The sequence below is a fragment of the Scyliorhinus canicula genome, chromosome 4, assembly GCF_902713615.1.
Source record: "Scyliorhinus canicula chromosome 4, sScyCan1.1, whole genome shotgun sequence".
NCBI classification, from domain to species: Eukaryota; Metazoa; Chordata; class Chondrichthyes; order Carcharhiniformes; family Scyliorhinidae; genus Scyliorhinus; species Scyliorhinus canicula.
In genome coordinates this window covers 147,370,454-147,392,464 of record NC_052149.1, presented here as the reverse complement: position 1 = coordinate 147,392,464, position 22,011 = coordinate 147,370,454, and the positions used below count along the sequence as shown (strand labels likewise).

General features: G+C 46.0%; 1 protein-coding gene across 2 annotated transcripts in view; it reads left to right on the top strand.

Annotated features, from left to right (window-relative positions):
- Positions 1 to 22,011, top strand: part of LOC119965067 (janus kinase and microtubule-interacting protein 2-like) — a 311,931-nt gene that overhangs the window by 224,243 nt on the left and 65,677 nt on the right. For both annotated transcript variants that reach the window (XM_038795322.1, XM_038795323.1), the window contains 5 exons: positions 377 to 439; positions 5,632 to 5,730; positions 8,614 to 8,712; positions 13,972 to 14,025; positions 16,491 to 16,556. In XM_038795322.1, the coding sequence (XP_038651250.1) occupies positions 377 to 439; positions 5,632 to 5,730; positions 8,614 to 8,712; positions 13,972 to 14,025; positions 16,491 to 16,556 (381 nt within the window). The remainder of the gene's footprint in view (positions 1 to 376; positions 440 to 5,631; positions 5,731 to 8,613; positions 8,713 to 13,971; positions 14,026 to 16,490; positions 16,557 to 22,011) is intronic.

Genomic DNA, 22,011 nt, shown 5'->3' with positions numbered 1-22,011 from the left:
TCAGCAGAGTGACTGTCTCTTAGCTCTCTGCTGATGTTAGCTTCATATATTTCAGGTAGCGTAAGGTTTATGAGAGGTTTATGAGAGCGGCCCTTAACACTACCCTGAAGCTGAAATCTGGCAATTCACTGCTCTAATTTTACTCAATTCGCCGAGTGACTCTGTCCTTGAGTATAATTGAAGACAAAGCGACTCTTTTAGAATTGGAGAGCAGAAGGTGGGGATTATAGAATCTAAGGATTGGACAGAATTTGAACTCAAAACTACTCGAGGGGCCTTTGAACAAATACCCAAAGCAAAAGTGATTCAAGCTGCCAAAATGAATTGCATTGATGCAGGAATTTATTCTAATTCTCTTCTCTGCTTTCTGACACAGGATTCAAAATGGGTTGAAGAAAAGCAACTGTTTATGAAAAGAAACCAGGAACTTTTGGAAAAGGTACCTCTGGCGATTACATGCTGCCTGTTCCGAATCTCAGAAATGCTAGTCATTATGATATTTTCAGCCGTGGCATTTTAAAATATTAGTTTAATTTGGTTTGATTTGGTGTTCTCATAAACATGGCAGCACTTTTGCTGACCAGCAGTGGTACTGTGATGTATACATAGATCTCAATGAGACCAATCTGTATATAAATAGTTTAATTTCCCTGGTGTAATTTATCAGATTGCCGTATAGATTTTTGAAAGCCTGTTTCCCTTTTTAATGTTTGGATTATTCAGGGTCGCTAATCATCCCAATTTCTATGTTCTTGCTCTGGTCAAAAGTAACTTTGACGGCAACCATATGACTAGCTATTTAATACTTATACACATTCATGGAACAGGGATTCTTTAATTTACTGATTGTCGATCCTTGCCATTAGCTCTAGATTATTAACTACCCATGCCATTTTAGCAGGGTTACAGTGTGTGCAGACTCTTTTCTCCCTGCACCCAGACTGCAGCAGTTCAAGAAGACAGCTCAACACCACCTTCTGAAGGACAACTAGGGATGGGGAAAAAATACTGGCCTAGCCAGCGATGATCACAAGGGGGATTCACTGGCCGTGTTGCACCTGTCGTAAATCCTGCTATGTCAGGAAAATTGCAGGAGAGCCCCGAAACGGGATTCATGCTGGGCACTAATCAGTTTCCCATCCTTCCGGCCCCATCCAGTCGGAGTGATCAGATTCTCATCCAGAAAGAGCGAGAATCTGATCACAATTCATTTCCATTCCTTTTAAACTCATTAAGTGGGCAGCACGGGTAGCATAGTGGTTAGCACAATTGTTTCACAGCTCCAAGGTCCCAGATTCAATTCCGGCTTGGGTCACTGCCTGTGCGGAGTCTGCACATCCTCCCCGTGTGTGCGTGGGTTTCCTCCGGGTGCTCCGGATTCCTCCCACAGTCACAAAGGTGTGCAGGTTAAGTGGATTGGCCATGATAAATTGCTCTTAAGTGTCCAAAATTACCCTTAGTGTTGGGTGGGGCTACTGGGTTATGGGGATAGGGTGGAGGTGTTGACCTTGGGTAGGGTGCTCTTTCCAGGAGCCGGTGCAGACTCAATGGGCCGAATGGCCTCCTTCTGCACTGTAAATTCTATGATAATCTATGAAGTCAGATTAGAGTTGAATGCAGCGGCCTCTAGGTATTCAACAACCTCACTCACTCACAGTCATACTCATTTCCCTGACCACTGACCAAATCAGAAGAACCTGTCCTAAGAGGTGTGACTGCCTTCTTTTACAAAGGATCCAGGTAACTATCCCCCTCCCTGATGTGCCGCAGCGTCTGTAGTTCAGCCTCCACCTTATAAGCTCTGAGCCAAAGTGGCTAGAACTTCAGACACTCACTACAGACATATTTGTCCTGGTGCAAACTGGTATCCAGGAGGTCCCACATGCTGCACACGTCACCTGCCCAACTATTCTACTTAATTATTTTATTCAATTACATATTTTATGTTTGCTTTTATATATTTTATTACCCTTACCATCAGTTGCTAGACTATTTTGAACCTTGGGAATAGAATAATTCTTAGTTACTTACCAGTTACTTATCAAATAACTGGCTTCTTCTTCCCTAGCAGTGTTCACTTCGTTTCCTGAAGGCTGAGAAAGCAAAAAAACCCAAAAGAGCATCTCTTTTTCTTCCTTCCCTTACTCCCTTAATTACCCAATTCCCAGCACTGTCATCTAAGTCACACACCTTGCAGTAAACCTTACATAAAGCACCTCTTTCCCCCTATTCTCTGAATTGCCTAATGTACTTGGTCGGTCTCTGTCTCACTTACAGCTGCAGTAATTAACACCAATTCAGGCAAAGGGCTTGCAGTTGATTGACAGATAACTGCCAGCAAGGCAGCTGCCTGTTTAACTTGGCTACTTGACTGACTTAAAGACTGTTAGTTTTGGGTTGGTATTTCTGGGTCAGAATCCAACTCTTACTCTAAAATTAAACTTTAAAAAGATTCACCAATTGAATTCCCATTTTGAACCAAATTCCCAAATAACTTCACTCAGGCACTGTCTCACTCAGGCTGAAGTTTCCCCTCACTGACCACATGTGCCTCTTATTCTTAATAGGCGCAAGCTCCCATGGCTCCCAGAAACCTTTCAAGCATAGGCGTGATTTTCCCACCGCGTTGACCTTGCCGCCGATCCCGTCGCACCGGGTATATTGTGAGAGAGGCCCAAAATGGGTTTATAGCCAGGCACTGAGCAGATCACATTCGCCTGCCATTCGGCTGATTTAAATATGCTTGGCCCATTTTAAGCCCCGTTCTCCCAGCTCCTGGTCTAATCACCGGCCACAATGGCAATGCCTCACTCAGATAGCACGTGTCTCCACAGAGACCAGCTGTGATGGCCATGGCAGGAGGTTTGAAGGCCATTGGAGCCCTCTGGGTGGTCAGGGACTACCGAGGCGATGCCCAGGCAGTGCCAGCTTGGCATTGCCGGGATGCCAGGTTGACACTACCAGGGTACCAGGGGCAGTGTCCAGGTGCCAGTTTGTCAGTGCTAAGGTGCCTGGGTGCCAGGTTGGCAGTGCCTTCGGCCTGAGCGGGGCCATGTCCATGAAAGGCGGTGCAAGGAGGGATATGAAGGGTCGGGGAAGGCAGGGGGTGTATAAAGGGAGTTATGAAGGATGAAGGGGGGTTTGAAAGGGGAAGGTCTGAAAGGGGGGCCCTAAAGGTGGGGGAGGGCAGAGCCTCAACAACGCCATAGCGGGGTATGCTCACTTGGTTTGGGGGGGGGGGGGGTGGGTGAATGCCCTAGAGGATGGATGGGCATGAGGTCGGGTCACCCTCTTGCTTGGATGGTGGATTGGGAGGGATCATTAAGTGGGGAGGTTGCCCTTCGGGGTCAAGAGTCGGGGGTGTTATCCATGACTGCAGGGGGTCGCAGTGTCCATGGGTGGGGGATGTGGGGGACCCTCAACCTCACTTTGAGATCTAGGCGCCCTATCAAAATAGTGCCCCGATCTCTGAGGAGCCAGTCTTGGTTGAACATGCACCATGTTTCAAGGCGACAGAGATATAAAAGATTTGGGGGAAAAAGGACTACTATTACGTGAATCAAACCATGAAACCCAATCGTTGCCACAAAGCACATGATATACCTGCATCCTGGCCAGTGAAGTCTGTCTGAGTCTGAGACCAGTACAGGCCTGGGCAGGTCTTGTATCAGTCTATTAACCCATACTTCTATTTTGTACACATTGACCATTGTGTCCTCAGATGAAACAGATCTGCATTATCATGAGCAGACGGCTGTTATAGGACTGGGTTGACAAGCTGGGCAACTGAGAAGACAACTCAACCAACCTATTAGATGGTTCACAGGCCCCTCCCACAGAAAGACTGTCATCTTAGGCCTCCTCTAAAGGAAATAAGAACACAATCCAGCTACTGGTCAAACTACCACAATGTTTTCCACTATGATTCTGATGATAACAGTGACTTCAGACCTTGAAGAATGTCCAAATATTTAAGGAGTAGAATGAAAGATGGTGGGTGGTGGGGGGGGGGGGGGGGGGGTGATGTAGTATAAAGAATTAATATGCTAATCGTTAATATAAATTATCAGTGATATCAGATCGCATGTAACCGGAGCTCGGAGAGAGATGGTTCTGGAAGGAGCCTTGTGCTTATCTATCCGTGTACATAGCTATATATATAGTTAATAAATGTTTGAAAGTTCCTAGAGACCTTGGGCGAAATTCTCCGACCCCACGCAGGGTCGGAGAATTGCCCGGGGCCGCCGAAAATCCTGACCCGCCGTGGCAGAAATTCTCCGCCACCCGGGAATTGGCGGGGGTGGGAATCACCCCCCGCCGATCGGCGAGCCCCCTGTGGCGATTCTCCGACCTGCGATGGACCGAAGCCCCGCCGCCGAGATTTGAACCACCTCTGGTGGCGGCGGGATCGGCGGCGCGAGCGGGCCCCCGGGGTCCGGGGGGGGGGGGGGGGGGCCACGGGGCGATCGGACCCCGGGGGGGTGCCCCCACGGTGGCCAGGCCCACGATCGGGGCCCACCGATCGGCGGGCGGGCCAGTGCCGTGGGGGCACTCTTTTTCTTCCGCCACTGCCTCCACCATGGCGGAGGCGGAAGAGAATCCCCCAGCGCGCATGCGCCGGTGGTGACGTCACCACGGCTCATGCCTGAACCGGCGAAGGCCTTTCGGCCAGCCCCGGTGCCGGACAGAGAATTCCGCACCTTTGGGGAGGCCCGATGCCGGAGTGGTTGGCGACACTCCTCTTCGCCGGGGGGGGGGGGGGGGGGGGGGGGGGGGCCCTCCGGCCCCGCTGGGTAGGGGAGAATCCCGCCCCTTGTCTCCAGCAGTCACTATTAAGCACCACCTGGGGCCATTTATGGTGATACTTCATTTAATATGGAACTATATGACCCATGAAGACAAATGTGTGGAAGACTTGCATGTGGGAAACCTATATAACACCCTTTCTTGGGGTGGTGACTGATCATAACTTGGGTTCTGCATGACACTGGTAATTAATTCCAGTGGGCAGCAGCGATATTAGCATCCAATGCTGTGTCTGTCTGCTGTGCATAATTATTTTAAAACCTAATTTGTATCGAGGCGGTAGATTTCATAAAGCCAGTTTTTCATCCAGGTTCATTACAGTTTGTTATAAGAAATGCTGTGTGCAGCTCTTTGTGATGGACACATCCGATTAACCCCAGACACTCCTTGTAAGGCTGCATCATAACTGGTTTGACAAAGCCATTTTTTGCTTCATAACTGCTGCGATGGGAATAATCTAGAGCTTCAGTTTGATGTAAAACGTAATTCTCATCTTGTAAAAAGATTAAGTAGCTTTTAAATTATGTTATATAACTATATTATAATGAGGTCATTAAAGGAATATGGCCTTCATGGAATGCTGTGAGGTAAGCCTGGTTCTGTTGGGAGAGGAGGCGATATGCATCACTTTGACCACAGTGGTTCATTGCATGAGTGTTCCGATGTGTACTTTGATGCAATCTACCGCAGTGAATTTTATTTCTGTAAGTACGCAAAAGAAGGCAACACCTTTTCTTCATGCCACTTTTGCCCTTCAATGAACAAGTAAGCAGTGACCAGGTTTGTAACGGATAATACTTTATGTTTCAACACAACCTCTTACAGATTGACAGATTGGACGCAGAAGTAACCCAGCTGCAACAGGAAGTTCAGGATTCTCGGGATCAGAATGAGTTGTTGGAATTCCGCATCCTGGAACTCGAGGTGAAATGGCATTGCAATGGAGAGTTGTCTGAAATGCTATGCAATATTTGAGAGAGCGTTACAGTTTTCATGGCAAAAATTAGCCCATGTCAAGGTCTTTACAGACAGGAAAACGCATAAGCAACCAGGAGGCCTCAACTTCCCTTCTATCTCTGCTAGTTCCAGTCACCCAACTTTGGTGATTCCACACCAAGCTTCAAGAAGGTTTGAAACGTCAGCAGCCTTATTGGGTGGGATAAAAGTGACACAGGAAAAGATGGCTCATCAGACTTTCTGCTGAATTCACCTTGATGTGGAGTGACAGCATTACTATAATGAGCACAATGTGAATACACAGACAGTGACTGATAGCGATGCCTTGTACATCATGATATAGATACCGGGCTAGATTCTGCGACCTCCCAGCCGCATGTTTCTCGGCAGCGGGAGGCAGTACACCTTTCACTGTCTTCTGGATTCTCTATTCCCGCTGCTTGTCGAAACCACCCCACCCCACCGGGAAACCCGCGGACGGGTAATCCTGCCATCAGCGAATGGCCAGAGAATTCCGCCCACCATCTATCGAACCCAAAACCTTTTCATCTGCTGGGAGAAGTGATCATGCAGGTTTTTTAAAAAACCCAGGTTGCGGGGTGGGGGTGGGTAGAATTCAGAGAAACTCCTTTCCAACCTCCTTAGGCTATTAAAACTAGCCCAATCAAGACTTAATGGAATTACTGGGGCACAGACATAAAGCTGGCATGAAACACAAATGCCCAACATCAGAGAGATGTCTGTGGAGGACCGCCCTTTTTCCACTCAGTTCCTGGTCTGAGTTATATGGAGCAGGCAGAGGACCGCCCTTTTTCCACTTAGTTCCCGGTCTGAGTTATATGGAGCAGGCATAATCTCTATATAAATAGAGGTTATATTAGATGCTCTGGCAGTGGGATAGAGCCATACCTGACTATTCTTTGCCATCTGTTGGGAGTTGGCCACAGAAGGTATTAGCAGTGATGTGGGGAAGTTGTACAACCAACTTCTTCTCCAGCTGTGCCACCAGGCAGACGGTGAGAATAAAAACACGGGAAGGAGTGTACTCTATTATCCCAATCAAAATAAAAATTAAAGAAACAAGACTCACCTTTAAATTCTGATATGATTAATGAAGAGAAAATCTTGGCTGGATTTTCAAATCTGTTGTAGCCGAGATTGGAGGTGGCTGGCTTGCAGTGTCACATAGCTAGGCTCCCTGCCAGATCTCTGCCACCATGCCAGCGCCAAGCCATTTTCAATGATGGCAGCTGAGCAGCAGACACCGTATTCAGGACAATTAATATTAATTACGGGGCCTATAAAAGTCTTATTCCCTCGCCAACTGAGATTTTGAGAGGGTCTCAGTTTTTAAGCGCCCTTTTTTTTCTCTCTTTCCATTATGACCCATAATTAACATGCCCCCACCCACTCCCCATGACCACTCATACGACATATACCAAGTTAGTGCTAACTCATGCCACTCCATGCCCCCCACTCCACACCTTTACTCTCTCCATGCCACCTCACCTGGCATCCTTGTTCACTTCTTTGAATGATTTAACACTATCTGGAAAGCTTTGACATTTCCTGGGAAGGTGGACAGTTCCTTGTCAGCTGGACAGTTTATTGGCAGCTGTACAGCTCCAATGACTTTATGTGTAAGAATTGCATAATCATGTTTAATTCTAACAGCCCAAAAAGGTGCCTTTCCTCTTCTAGAAAATGTTCCGAGTCCCTATTCAAAAGGATACCGTACCTCATCTATGAAAATTAACCTACTAAGTTCAGATCTCCTCTTACCTCATGTCCATGGCCACTCTTGGATTCAAGCAGCTAGGATTCAAAAATTGGATGTCAGTGGAGACAGCTGGTGATTTAAATGACCAGATGTCTCTGGGATTCATGCAAATGCAAAACCTAGCCCACTCTTGTCCCGTCCATGTGAAGATGAGAAATGCTGACTTCAGTGATGGGGCTTAGAAAACCTGTCCATTTCTGGGGTGTTCGCCATGACAGAGAGCCTCTCCATCATGATTAAAATCTGGGCCTTGGATGGTCAGCGATATTTGGCAGGTTGGTTGACTTAGATAGTGTGTGGTGCAGAATGATGCCAACAACATGGGTTCAATCCCTCTACTGACTGTGGCAGTTTATGGAGGCCGGCCTCTTTACCTCACCCCATACGTACTGGTGCCCCTCAAGTTACATAACGACTTGTCTCCCTGTAACAGGAAATGATGCATATGGTTCCTTGTGGCCAATGGCTAATTCATGATGTCAGCCAAAAGAGAGAACCTCATCTTTTCAATTAGTGATTAGTGTGTTAGAACACTTTTATCACCTCTGCATTGTGAACTAAGACCAGAGCAATGGGACGAAATGCCCTGTCTGTGACCGTTCCAAATACCCATCTTCCTGGCAGGGACAAAATTGGACATTATCACCAACTGAAATTTTTCAATTTCCCTCAAAGGTGGCTCATGTAGGGAATGACAAAGTCACACTGGAACAGGAGAGGATGCTCTTGTTAGTGTGGGATTTGCTTCTTGTTCTAACTGATCCAAAGGTAGTAATAATTGAGACTTGTATTTACCTAGCTCAGCATGTTTCTTGGAAACATCGTTTTGTGTGTAATAAATTATTTTGAGTTGTTTTACGCTACATCTTAGCTCTGCTATTTCTGCACTACTGGAGTGTGATCTTGGGTCCCAAAATGCATTCCCATTCCTCAGGACTGACAACGCTCACCTTATTGGCCACAGGATGAATCCACCCAAAGCACTAACCTACAATTTGTGGATTTATGCACATTTTCTGAATTGGGCAAAATGTCTCACCATTTGTTATTTATCCCCTTTCCATTTGCAGGAGAGGGAAAGAAGATCCCCTGCCTTCAACCTCCAGATTACACCTTTCTCGGATGGTGTGAGTGCACTTCAGATCTACTGTATGCAGGAAGGTGTAAAGGTACATGTTGGCATATATCCACAAATAATTCTGCCTGAGAAATTAAGAGTGACGCATATTTTCCCATGGTCAGAAGTGGTATAATACCTGTTATGTCTATTGAAAGGTCATTTGAAGGTAGGGCAAATAGTAAATATACTAGGTTAGTATTTCACTTCAATCTATGGACTATTACTCCGATGATTTGCTATCTGAATATACCCCTGAAAACCAAGTTAAGAAACATACCATTTTCCTAAGGGGCTATATTTTATACTATATTTTAAACATAGGCCTTTCACCTCCAACACTTGCAAGCTTTCCCTGCCAGCTGTGAAGATTATTTATTTGGATTATCGTAATCCTGGGCGTTGAACCTCCAGCACGATCTCTGAATTTGGTACTAAATTAGCGGTGTTACTTGATAAAGGCTTCTAGCCACACTTTCTCAACAGGCCATATTCTTCTGAAATCAGGGTTGAATAAAAAGGTTGTGAAAACCTTTCTTAAGTCTGGCCTGTGAATGTTGTCCATTGACACCGAATAGAAAAATCTCTTGGCACTAATATTTCTCGCCTTGATTAATTCGAAATGTGTTATTTTTAGACACTTTTTCCGCCACTATGAAAGTGTGGATTGGTTTTAGAATTTTTCAAAATTAACTCTTGGGGAGCAGCTCTCTGGAGGCTGAGTGCTCTTAATGAAAAGTGAGAGTACTTGTTCACTATAATCATTCATTAGCTAATGTTTAATGCCTATAGAACGGGACATATTTTTGTGTGAATGCCATGGGTTCTTCTTGTTAGCTTGTCCCATTTGGTAGCAGATGGTGGTGGGTTCAAGAGCTACTCCTGGTTTTGAGCAACTAATCTAGGCCATGCTGCATTATCGATAATTTAAACCAGATTCTTGTCTGCCTGTTCCACTGGTTTGGGCAGATTAAAAATTCCTTGATTCAAGGAAGAGCAGGGAGTTCTCCCAATCAGTCTTCTGTGACATTTTGGGAATGTTCAGAATATAAAGGGTTAATATCATATCCTAATTAACCACTATTATTATTGTTGTAGATGCAGAACTATATAAAGCCCTGACTCACAGGCTTCTGGGAGAAGGCTGGAGAGAGCTGGGGGGAGGGGGGGGGGGGGGGGGGGGGGGGCTACAGAGTGCAGTGATAGAGAGGACAGTACAGTTATAGATAGAGTGTAGAGTCTAGGGTTAGTTGAGTGTAGATTGTAGATTACTGGATTATTGTTTGCTACAGGAGTAAGTGGTCAAGATTTAATAAGTAGTGTAAATAAATGATAGCTTTGTTAATGAACTTAGCTTCTGTGGTCTTTGTGGACACTACAACATCCATCCTGATAACAAGAATCACAAAGAACACCACATCTTCCTCTCTCGACCAAAATTGACAGTGAATTGCCTGCATGGCCATTCATCTTATTGCTGTTTGCAAGGTCTCGAGCTCAAAATGTCTGTTGCATTTATTTCTGTAACAAAAGTTAGTGTACTTAAAATGATTCATGGTTTTGGGATGGGAGTGGGGGGGAGATTGGTTGGGGAGGTATTTTTTGTGTCTCTAGTGCCTGATTTTTGAGTGTGAAGGTGAATGGGAGAAAAAACAGAGAATAATGTTAATTCCAATTACCCCTCTCATAGAATTTTACAGTTGGCCTTGATTTTGGCCAACAATCTTGCTGGAAATAGGCATGCGCATGACTGTTCCAAAAAACGTCAATGTCCTGTCACATCTTTAGCCCTCCAGTGACATTGTTGCTGTCACCAGTTAGATTCCTGCTCGATGATAACCCACTCTGCCGTTCGTGGATGGTACAGGATAGGAAATGGTCATGTCCAAAAGGTGACCTAGACTGCACCACATGTGAGCTTCATCTATCTTCTTGAGGCTTGCCTAGGAATTGTGAACAGTTTGTGCTATGGGATTCATAGCTATAGAGATTGATTGCTAATACAAGGTGGATTTTGATTGCATTAGTTCTGGCTAAATACAGGCTTAAGATGACATGGTAGCGTGCCTTAGCATTCGTTTTTCAAATTCATCTATTTTACATATGCTTGTGAGAGGTTAGTGTGAGCACAGGAAAAAGATCTATTATCAGTTTGCTAATTTGGCAGTTTACAGCCTTTAGGAGAACCTGCATTGAAATAAGGGGGCGATGATGATTTAGTGGTTATTTCACTGGAGTAGGGCAGCTCAGACTAATGCTCAGGTGACATGGATGCAAATCCCACCATGACTGCTGGTGGAATTTCAATACAGTGAATAAAACTTGGAATTGAAAACTAGTCTGACGAAACTAGTCTGGGTGGCACGGTAGCACAGTGGTTAGCACAGTTTTTTCACAGCTCCAGGGTTTCAAGTTCGATTCCTGGTTTGGGTCACTGTCTGTGCGGAGTCTGCACGCTCTCCCCGTGTCTGCGTGGGTTTTCTGCGGGTGCTCCAGTTTCCTCCCACAGTCCAAAGATGTGCAGGTTAGGTGGATTGGCCATGATAAATTGCCCTTAGTGCCCAAAAATGTTAAGTGGGGTTATTGGATTACGGAGATGGAGCAATGCTCACATGCCTTACAAATATCAGCCAAATGCTGAGTGCCTTGAAGTCCTCGTCAGTTGTCTGCAGTTCTAACTCTGAGTGTTTCTGTCCCAGGGTACTGCTGTGTGTACTATTATCCACCAGGAAGCAGCTCTATTACATGTTCTGGCCATGTCCAACCCATCCTCGTCCAACATTGCAAGCCTCTTAAATGCATGTTCAAATTTCCAATTTTGAAGGTTATAGTTGGGGGCCATTGTGGGTGACCTTACCTTCTTGCGGATAGGTTACATACAGACACATGAAATTGATGGGTAAGAATAGACAAAATGGCCCGTCATCACCTCACCAACACTCACTAAATCCTAGGCAAAGTGACTGAAGCTACTTTTTATCTTTGGATTTGAGTTTATTGTCACGTGTACCGCGGTACAGTCAAAAGTATTGTTCTGCATACAGTCCAGACAGATCGTACCATACATGAAAAAAATATAGGACATACGAAAGATACACAATGTAATTAAAAGGTTAGTAGGTTATGAGAAATGTAGGAAGAGGATCTATGCTAATGAGCTCGCAGAGTCGTCACACTCCGGCGCCATCTTGAGATCACATCATCCCTCTACGTCTCTTAACAGCCAGGTAATTATCTGAGAGAGACAAAACACTGGGCCAGAAAGGAAAAAAATACTCTGGAAAGTTGCTCTCCAATCCCTTCAGCTGATCAATCCAGTGCAGGGGGATGGCATTGTCCATGGCTAAGCCACCTATTTTAAAATCTGTTCTTGGGATGTGGGCATCGCTGGCAAGGCCAGCATTTATTGTCCATCCCTAATTGTCCTTGAATTAAGTGGCTTGCTTGGCCGTTTCAGAGTCAGCCATGTTGCTGAGAGTCTGGAGTCACATCTAGGCCAGACCAGGTAAGGGTGGCTGATTTCCTTCTCTAAAATACATTAGTGCACGAGATGGGTTATGCAGTATATCTTTTAAATGACATACATTGTAGTCACATTATAGCAGTGATGAAGGGAGTGAAGGCTCGCCGGGAATCACCACCCACTGCACCAGCGTGCAATTCATTCCAAAGTCAAGAGCTGTGACTATTACGGTAATCCCTTAGCAATGCAAATGTTAAAACTATGGCACATGCATCAAAATTGTGTGTTTCTTGTGAACTGCTTTGTCTGGCTTCAAGCATCAGTTTCACTTTTACTTGAGCAGTAATAGGAAGTGCCACTTCTATTTTGTTGACAGCCAAATGGAAACATCTTTAAAAATTGAAGCCCGTGGGATCAAAGTGGCTGTGATAGTGTTGATACTACATTGGTGAAGAGACAGAGAGCAGAGAATAGTGGTGAATAGTTGTTTTTCAGACAGGTGGGAAGTATATCATGGCATTTCCCAATTGGTGTGAGGACAACTGGTGTGAGGGGTGAATATGGGCAGAACATGCAGAGAATTCCAAGTTCTTTTTTTAGAATGATATAACAGAAATGTTAATGTTAGCGTGAACTAGGACATTGATTTAAGACTCATGTGAAAAATGTTACCTCTAGCGATCCCACATGAGTACCTGACTTGTGTATCATTTCAGATCCTATGCACAGTGCTGGACCTTCAGTGCTGGGGCAAGAGTGCTCCCAATGCAACAAGGAGTGGAAAACTTGTCTGACGTGTCTGCTTCATGCCTTCATTGGTTAGATTAAGAGAAAAAGCTCCTCTGCCTTCCCCAATGGCTCAAACTCAATCTCATAAAAGCCACTCCTGATACAACAAATATTATCTTGGGCGGCACGGTAGCACAGTGGTTAGCACTGTTGCTTCACAGCACCAGGGTCCCAGGTTCGATTCCCGACTTGGGTCACTGTCTGTGAGGAGTCTGCACACTCTTCCTGTGTCTGCGTGGGTTTCCTCCGGGTGCTCCGGTTTCCTTTCACAAATCCCGAAAGACGTGCTGTTAGGTGAATTAGACATTCTGAATTCTCCCTCTGTGTACCCAAACAGGTACCGGAGTTTGGCCACGAGGAGATTTTCACAGTAACGTCATTGCAGCGTTAACGTAAGCCTACTTTGACAGTAATAAAGATTATAATAATAAAGATCTTTCCATATCTCCCTCCTCAGCATCCTTCTGGCCTGTCTAAGACTGGGAATTAGTATCTAAATATGAACGTTGTGTGCCCTGGGAACGAATGTGCTACCAAAGAAATTAGATTTCCATCACATTAGTCTTGGCTGGATTCAGGTCCAGGATATAACGCACGTTAATACTGTGTTCTCAAATTCACCAGTTTTCCAAATGCTTGTGACTATTACTGAAGTACATCTGCCTCTCTGCCATAGTCTGTCCAGGTGATATTGCAGCTTCCACCAGCATGCATTTGAGCAGCTCAGCACTTTGAGAGTCACTCTGCTGCCCTTGGCACTAATTCTGCTGTTGAATAAGAATTTGTTTTGTTATTGCACCTGAACATTATGAAACGTCCCAAGGTACTTCACTGGAGCAGAATAAAATGAAAGTATGACATTGAACAACATATTGGGTCAATAGCAATGTAATGCTTTCCACCTCCATATTCTCCAGACCCACCCTCACAACATGCCAGCTCTCTATACATCGTATATAAATGTAAGAATGCAAGATGACTTAATTATGTTGTCTGATTTGTGCTTGACTTTTGTAAAAATTAACCTGTTAAATATCTTTGGAATAATTTACTTCACAGGATGTTTCCATTCATGACCTCATTAAACAACTGGATATACTTGGGGATAATGGGGTAAGTGTTTATTTTTCCTCACTAAGTTGTATAAGAAAATTGAAATTTAATTGTTGCAAGTTCTGCATTTATGTAAACGATCTGTCCAGTCTTGCCTTGTGTTTTGAATATAGATATTGCATTGATATCAACCCATGATTTGTTTGGCAGTGGCTAAACACTGCCATCCATTGCCTGATGAGGAACTGCAATTGGAAGTTATTCCCCCCCACCCTCCACCACTTCACTGAGCAGACTTCGAGCATTTGGCTTCTGCCGCCTGCCGGGTCTGATCCTTTCTGACCCCTCATCAGCATCAGGATTGGCAGGCTGCAGCCAGAGCACCCTTGGGAAGCCCACTGACTCCAATCGAGCAGCATCAGGGCTCTGATCCATGATGTCTGTTGGACATTGATGGAATTAGGGGTGGGGAGGGAGCTGTTCTGATGTCTGGAAGGAAATAAGCTGGACTGGCAGCAGGACTCCATTTGTGGAACTTGATGAAGTACTCCTGTTCCTCTGGACACGGTAGCAATTGTTGGTGTTCTTCACCAGCTCTCCCTGGTAACTCCATTTGAAAATACACACATATGGATACCCAAATATAAATGGCAAAGCTGATACCCACATCCATGAATGAATTCAAAAATAAATAATATGGGTGCAATGCATGTGCAGTGACTGACTAGTAAAACAAACCGTTGTTAATGCAGGACAACAGTGGATGTACAGTGGGTAACTTGGGTAACCCACAGACACACAGGGTTGTGCATGCAAATGTGCTTTTTGTTTGCTGGGAAAATAATATTCTGTAGTTATTTGTTCAAAATGAAAATGGGATGTTTGAGTTTTAAAAAGTAATCAGTCTTAAGCAGTTCAATGAAACCTGTCACCGAGGAACACTGTTGAAGCACTGCTATCCTTTTGCATGAAATACCAGTTATTCCTCTACCAGTGTTTCAACAAAGCTTTTGTGTGTGTGCACGTGTGTGTGTGTGCCTGCATACATGCAGGAGGGGGAGAAGGACATTACTTCTATGTCAGGATCTGTACCTTGCCACCTTTTTCAGTGTACCTGGTGAGTACCCATTTAATCTGTTAACAAAGCCCTGATGAAAATCGACATGACAATGAAACCTCACCTGAATTCCACTTTTAAACATTTAGGCCTGTGCCTCCAGCTGTGGTATTTAAACACTACTACTTATCCAATGCTGAAGGGGGGAATTAAATTTGATCTGCGTTGCCACGGCAACAAAACAGTCGGGCACTTTGGTGTTTCTTAATTATATGTTGCAACCAGCTCATGGTATATTTTCTGTTGAAAAGTATTGTATCTATGAATGGAGTTTGCGTGACGTAGGCTTCAAATAAACAAAGCCCGTGTGTTCCCGCAGGACGTAATCCCTGCCTAGATGCTTGAGGTATGTAACAGGGCTGAATACAAGCATTGGTGGGGAAATCACTGGCTTATATTTCCAGTATTCCATCCAATAACATTGGGATAAAAATCAGGGACTGTGACCCTGTGTTTCCTGGGATAGTTCAATCAGGGAAATATGTGCCTTATGTTTTAGTTTATGCTCAAATTTGTGAAGTTAAAAAAGACTGATTTTTCTTACCTATATTAATCATGAGACATTTTGCAGTTATATTGCATTCAGTAATATGTCTGGAAATATTTTGAACTGTTCCTTTGATCCTAGGGGTTACCATTAATTAAAAATGTAACTACACCAGACATATAAATACTGTGGCTACAAGAGTAGGGCTGGATTCTTCCACCCTGCCCGGCGCAAGATTGCCAAGGTCCATTGATCTTGGGCGGTTATTTCCAGTCGCCGGGTGGGCGAGGCCTGAGAATCCTGCCCTAATCAGAGGCTGGGAAGTAATTCCCCTCCTAATTTCTCAAGCCTGTCCACCATCAAGAAAGCACAAGTTTAGGGGTGTTTGGAATAAACTTGCCTGGATTAGTGCAGGTCTAACAACACTTACTCATCACCATTCAGAACAGTCTACTGAATTGGTACCCCATTAAACATGTATTCCCTTCACCACCAATGCACACTAGCAGCAGTGTGTACCATTTACAAAATGCACTGTATCAACTTGAACAGCACTTTCCAAATCCACTACCTCTCCCTAGTAGGACAAGGGCACTAGACACCTGGGAACACCACCTTCAAAACACACACACCATCCTGACTTGGAAACATAACACTGTTCTTTCACTGTCGCGGTGTCAAAATCCTGGAACTCCCTTTCTTAACAGCACTGTGGATGTATCGACACCACATGGAATGCAACAATTCAAGAAAATAGCCCACCAACACTTTCTTGAGGGCTGTTGTGATGGGCAACAAACGTTGACCTTGCCAGCAACATCTTCATCCCATGAAAGAATTAAAATATATATTATTGATCTCTCTATATGGTAGACATGTATTTCAAAATACAACATTTATCTTATAATATTTATTTTCCAGAATCTAAGAAATGAAGAACAAGTGGCAATTATCCAGGCCAGCACAGTGCTGTCTCTCGCAGAGAAGGTAGAGTTTGATATTTGTTTATACACCTTTCTGATTCTTTGAGGAAATTACACTCTGAATAGAACTTGGAAAGATCCTGCTTTGTGTTGTGCCTCAGCCATTTGACCAAGTTCCTCTGGAAAGATTACATGTTAAGCTCAAAGCAATGAGGTCCACGTATCCAGCTCCTAATAATTATCTTCCAATTCCCAGGGCAAAGCTTATGTGTGAATACCTGACAGCTTGCACTTGAGGTAATTTCGTGCCCCAGCACTTCTAGCAGTAAGTGGCACTAACAGGAGGCACAACTTGATAATTCATGGGTGCGCAGTCGGTGATATCCCAGATTGCTTTTTCTGAGTTCTGTTCCCCACTGGGATCTTCTACTGTCACTTTGATGGGCCCTGTTTTCTGGGAGGCACATTGCTCAGTTGGTTAAATGGCTGAAGTGTGGTGCAGAATATTGACAAGGCGGGAGATAGTTTTTGGGACCTGCCTCCTCACCTTGTCCTGTATCATACATGGGTCATGATTAGCAACTTTCAGATCATGAGGTCTCTACATTGAGAGAGAGAGAGTTGCCTGTCCCCTGATATCAACTCTGAGATGAGCTTGATTTCTCTTCAACATTATTAAGAACTGAGGGTCCCACCGAAATCTCTTCACACAGCCCTTGGCCTCATTCGACCCGACCCCACCCTCCAGCTGCTTGCTCAGGCTGAAGCCAGTTGCGTGAAATTTAAGTCTCTGAAGTGGAGTTCTCAGTAACCTCTTGAGCTTCACCCCACAAAACGCTGGCTTATCCAAATGATTGCTGACCTCATTCTCACCTGTAATAAAGATCATTAACCTCTCATCGCAAATCCTAGCTAAGTGTTGAATCTCTATGATTATTTACAAATCATTTCTTGGCCTTACCCCACCATACAACTGCAAGTCAGGACCTAACCTCCAGTTTGCCAACACATGTCTGTGATATATCTGCCAACCTGCCCTTCACCCTCGTTGGTGGGACCTTCATCTTTCCTGGCCCCACACTCTCCCTGAACCCCTTTGCTTCCAATCTCACTTTCAGAAGCCACTTCAATCCTGTCTTTTAAGTAATCTCCTCTAACTGTTCACCTTTCACACCATAGCCTCCATTCCCATTCTATTCAGTCCTCTAACCAATAACTTACATGAGACAAGAAGTGACCCTTTGTCTATTCTGTATGGCCATCATTCACCTTCCTGCAACCCTGTCCCCACTCACGTGTGACCGACCTCGAGCATGTGGAACCTTCAGATGGTACTTGCTAATCTGCTCAGGATTGTAAATTGCTGTAACTTTCTCTTTGTATCCTCTCAAAGTTTCCTATTTCCCCACCTATGCTGGCTGTTTGACTGATCAGTTAATCAACATTTAGCTAAAGAAATTCTGCTGGGCGGCACGGTGGCGCAATGGTTAGCACTGCTGCCCCACGACTCCGAGGACCCAGGTTCGAATCCCGGCCCTGGGTCACTGTCTGTATCGAGTTTGCACATTCTCCCCGTGTCTGTGTGGGTCTCATCCCCACAACCCAAAGATGTGTAGGGTAGGTGGATTGGGCATACTAAATTGTCCCTTAATTGGAAAAATTATTTTTATAACTTAAAATTCTGCCGGAATTGCCTTTTGACTTTATAGGGGTAAATTTTGATGTTGAGCACCAACAGCAACAACTTATATATAGCACATTTAGGCACTACACAGCAGAATTACAAAACAAAGTATATCACTGAGCCACATAAGGAGGTAATGGGCCAGATGATCAGATGCTTGGTCTTAAAAGAAGAAAGCAGGATAGATAAGTGGGGAGGTGTTTGGAGGGCATTCCAGAACTTGGGCCGAGACAACTGAGCGTGTAGCCATCAATGGGTCAAGTGTTGGCTTTTTAGAGGACAGCGGTGATGATGGCAGATTAAAAGGACAGCAGGAAAACCCGTGAAAAGGGAGACCCGCGAACATATCGACCAACATGGGAGCCAGGAGGGAAATTTGGGTGATCATCAGATTCGCGGCAATTGGGGCCTTCCGGTGGCGGCTATGAAGGAGTAAGTCGCACATTGAGTGGCTCCCGCTCTGGACGGACATTTGGACCTTTCCCCCGGACTTTTTGCTGATTTTAAACGGAGAATTCGAAGGCTGAGGCAATTGGGCACCGTTTCCATGTATCGGTGTATGGAGAAAACAACCAGAAGTGCACGAAAAGGCAGAAATAAGAAGATGGGCAAGAGCTGTGCTGAAGCTGCAGCAGGAGACAGCAAGGCCGAGGACCGGACCCCTGGGTTGGTGGCGCAGTGATCAACAGAGCAGTTGATGCAGGTCATCCAGGACGGCTTTGCCAAGCAGAAACGGGACTGCCTGGACCCAATTAAAGAATCGATTGATCGGCTGGAGCACAGATTGGACGCCCAGGATCGGGCAATCCAGAAGGTTGAAAAGGCACTAGCTGAGCAGGAGGAGCATCAAACAGCAGTGGAGCTGGAGGTGGGGATGCTGCGGGACCAGCAGAAAAGGCTTCGGGAGAAGGTGGAGGACCTAGAGAATCGGTCCCGCCAGCAGAACTTAAGAACTGTCGGGCTCCTGGAGGGGGCTGAGGGAGTGGCGCTGGGGCATATGTAGCGGGTATGTTCGAAAAGCTGCTGGGGGAGGGGGCATTCTCCCGACCCTTGGAGGTGGACAGGGCGTATAGAGCACTTGCGAGGAGGCCACGAGTGGGGGACCCTCCGAGGGAAATGGTGGTGAGCTTCCACAGGTTCCTGGATAAGGAATGTATTCTTCGGTGGGCCTAGGGTACGTAGAGCTGCAAGTGGGATAACAGTATCCTGCGGGTGTACCAGGACCTGAGTGTGGAGGTGTCTAGAAAGAGGGCAGGCTTCAACCAAGTTAAGTCCATCTTCTTCAAGAAGCAGGTGAAGTTTGGACTGCTGTATCCGGCTTGTCTTTGGGTCACATATGAGGACCAGCATCATTATTTTGAGTCGCCCGAAGATGCGCTGGACTTTGCTAAAAGAAAGGGACTGGTGGGGGTCTGAGAACTCTCGATCTTTGAGACAACTTGTTGGCCTATATTGGGCCCTTTTTTCTGTTTTAAACTGATTTTGTCTCCTCTTATTGTTTCGTTTCTGTTTTTGAGTTCGGTTTAAGGGGGGGAAAGAAGTCCATTTTTTGTTTTCGGGTTCTCTTTTCGGTGGATGTTGGCAATGTCGTTTTTTGTTGATGTGCACTTTTAGAGGTTGGAGACATGTTTGTTTGAGTTTCGATGGGTGGTGGTTTTTCTGGCGTGTGGGTGTTTGTGGGGATTGTTAGTTGAGGGAATTTGTTTGTACGGGCGGGGGGTGGGTGGGAGACTTTTTGGCGCCGGGGCAGGGACCACCAAGCTAGCTGTGTAAACTAGCTCACGGAAACACAGTGGGGGGTGTGCATATGTTTAGTTTACTAGATGGGTTAGGTTTTAGAGTAGTGTTGCTGGGGGGGGGAGGGGGGGGGGGAAAGGGGATGGCAGATTGACGGAGTGGGGGCGGGCACTTTGCCCCCCAATTAGGCTGATCACCTGGATTGATCGAGGGTTAAATGGGCCGGTTAAGAGTGGTGTTCGCGCACCTGAGGGGACTGAAGGCGGACGTGGTCATGCTACAGGAGAAACAACTTTAAAGTAGTGGGCCAGGTTAGATTGAGGAAAGGCTGGGAAAGGCTGGGTCAGTCAGGTTGTCCACTCGGGGCTGGACACAAAGAATAGAGGGGTTGCGATTTTGATTATTAAGCGGGTGACATTTGAGGTGGGTAGAATAATTTCGGATGTGGGAGGTCGATATATCATGGTTAGTGGTAAGCTGCAGGGGATGAAGGTAGTGGTGGTTAATGTACATGCTCCAAATTGGGATGACATGGAATTTATAAAGAGGATGTTGGGGAAGATACCGGACCTGGACTCGCACTAGCTGATCATGAGGGGAGGGACTTTAATACAGTTATTGATCCTGGCCTGGATCGGCCATGCTCGAAAACAGGCAGGGTGCCAGCAATGGCAAAGGAACTGAAAGGATTCATGGAGCAGATGAGGGGGTTGGATCCATGGAGATTTAGGCAGCGGAGGGTAAATAGTTTTCCTTCTATTCCCACATACATAAGGTATACTCTCGGATCGATTTATTTGCTTTGGGTAGGGCCTTGCTAGCAGGGGTTGTGGACATGGGGTATTCGGCGATTATGATCTCGGACCAATGTTCCATACTGGGTTGACCTGCAGGTTAGTACAGATAGCAATCAGCACCCGCAATGGAGGTTGGATGTAGGGCTATTGGCGGACAAAGCGGTGTGCGAGAGGCTGAGGAGATGCATGCTGAATTACCTGCAGGCAAATGATACGGGGGAGGTCTCAGCAGCGGTGGTCTGGGAGGCGCTGAAGGCAGTGGTGAGAGGAGAGCTGATCTTGATCCGGGCTCACAGGGACAGGACGGATAGGGCAGAATCGGACCGACTGGTGAAAGAGATTCTACAAGTCGACAGGAGATACGCGGAGACTCCAGAGATTGGGCTTTTAAGGGAACGGCGAAGGCTACAGGCGGAGTTTGGCTCGTTAACCACAGGGAGGGCAGTGGAACAGCTCAGAAAGGCGATGGGAGCAATATACAAGCACAGTGAGAAGGCCAGCAGGATGCTTGCACAGCAGCTCAAAAGGAGGGAGGCAGCTAGGGAAATAGGGAAAGTTATTGACTGGGATGGGAACTTAGTGGGGGACTCGGCAGGGTGAGTAAGGCGTTTCGGGATTTTTACAGCAGCTTGTACAGGTCGGAACCCCCTGCGGCGCCGGAGGGGATGAGGCACTTCCTGGAGTGGCTGACTTTCCCGAAGGTGGATGAGGAGTTGGTAGTAGGACTGGGGGCCCCGATCGGGTTGGAGGAGATAGTGGAGGGCTTGAAGGCCATGCAGTAAGGTAAGGCCCCGGGACCGGATGGGTACCCGGTTGAGTTCTACAAAAAATTCTTCGGGATATTGGGACCGGTGTTGATGAAGGTGTTTAACGAGGCAAGGGAAAGAGGGGTTCTGCTCCAGACGATGTCACAGGCCACCATTTCGCTTATCCTGAAACGGGCCAAGGACCCGAAGCTATGTGGGTCCTACAGGCCGATTTCCCTGTTGAACATGCATGCCAAACTGTTGGCCAAAATTTTGTCCTCCAGGATTGAGGATTGTGTACCGGACGTTATTGTGGAGGATCAGACGGGGTTCGTTAAGGGCAGGCAGCTGGCGGCCAATGTAAGAAGGCTGTTAAACGTGATCATGATGCCCCCAGAGAGTAGGGAGGTGGAGGTAGTGGTCGCGATGGATATGGAGAAAGCTTTTGACTGGTTTGAGTGGGATTATTTATGGGAGATTCTGGAGCAGTTCGGATTTGGGAGGGGCTTTATGGACTGGGTCAGATTGCTGTATCAGGCTCCCGTGGCAAGTGTA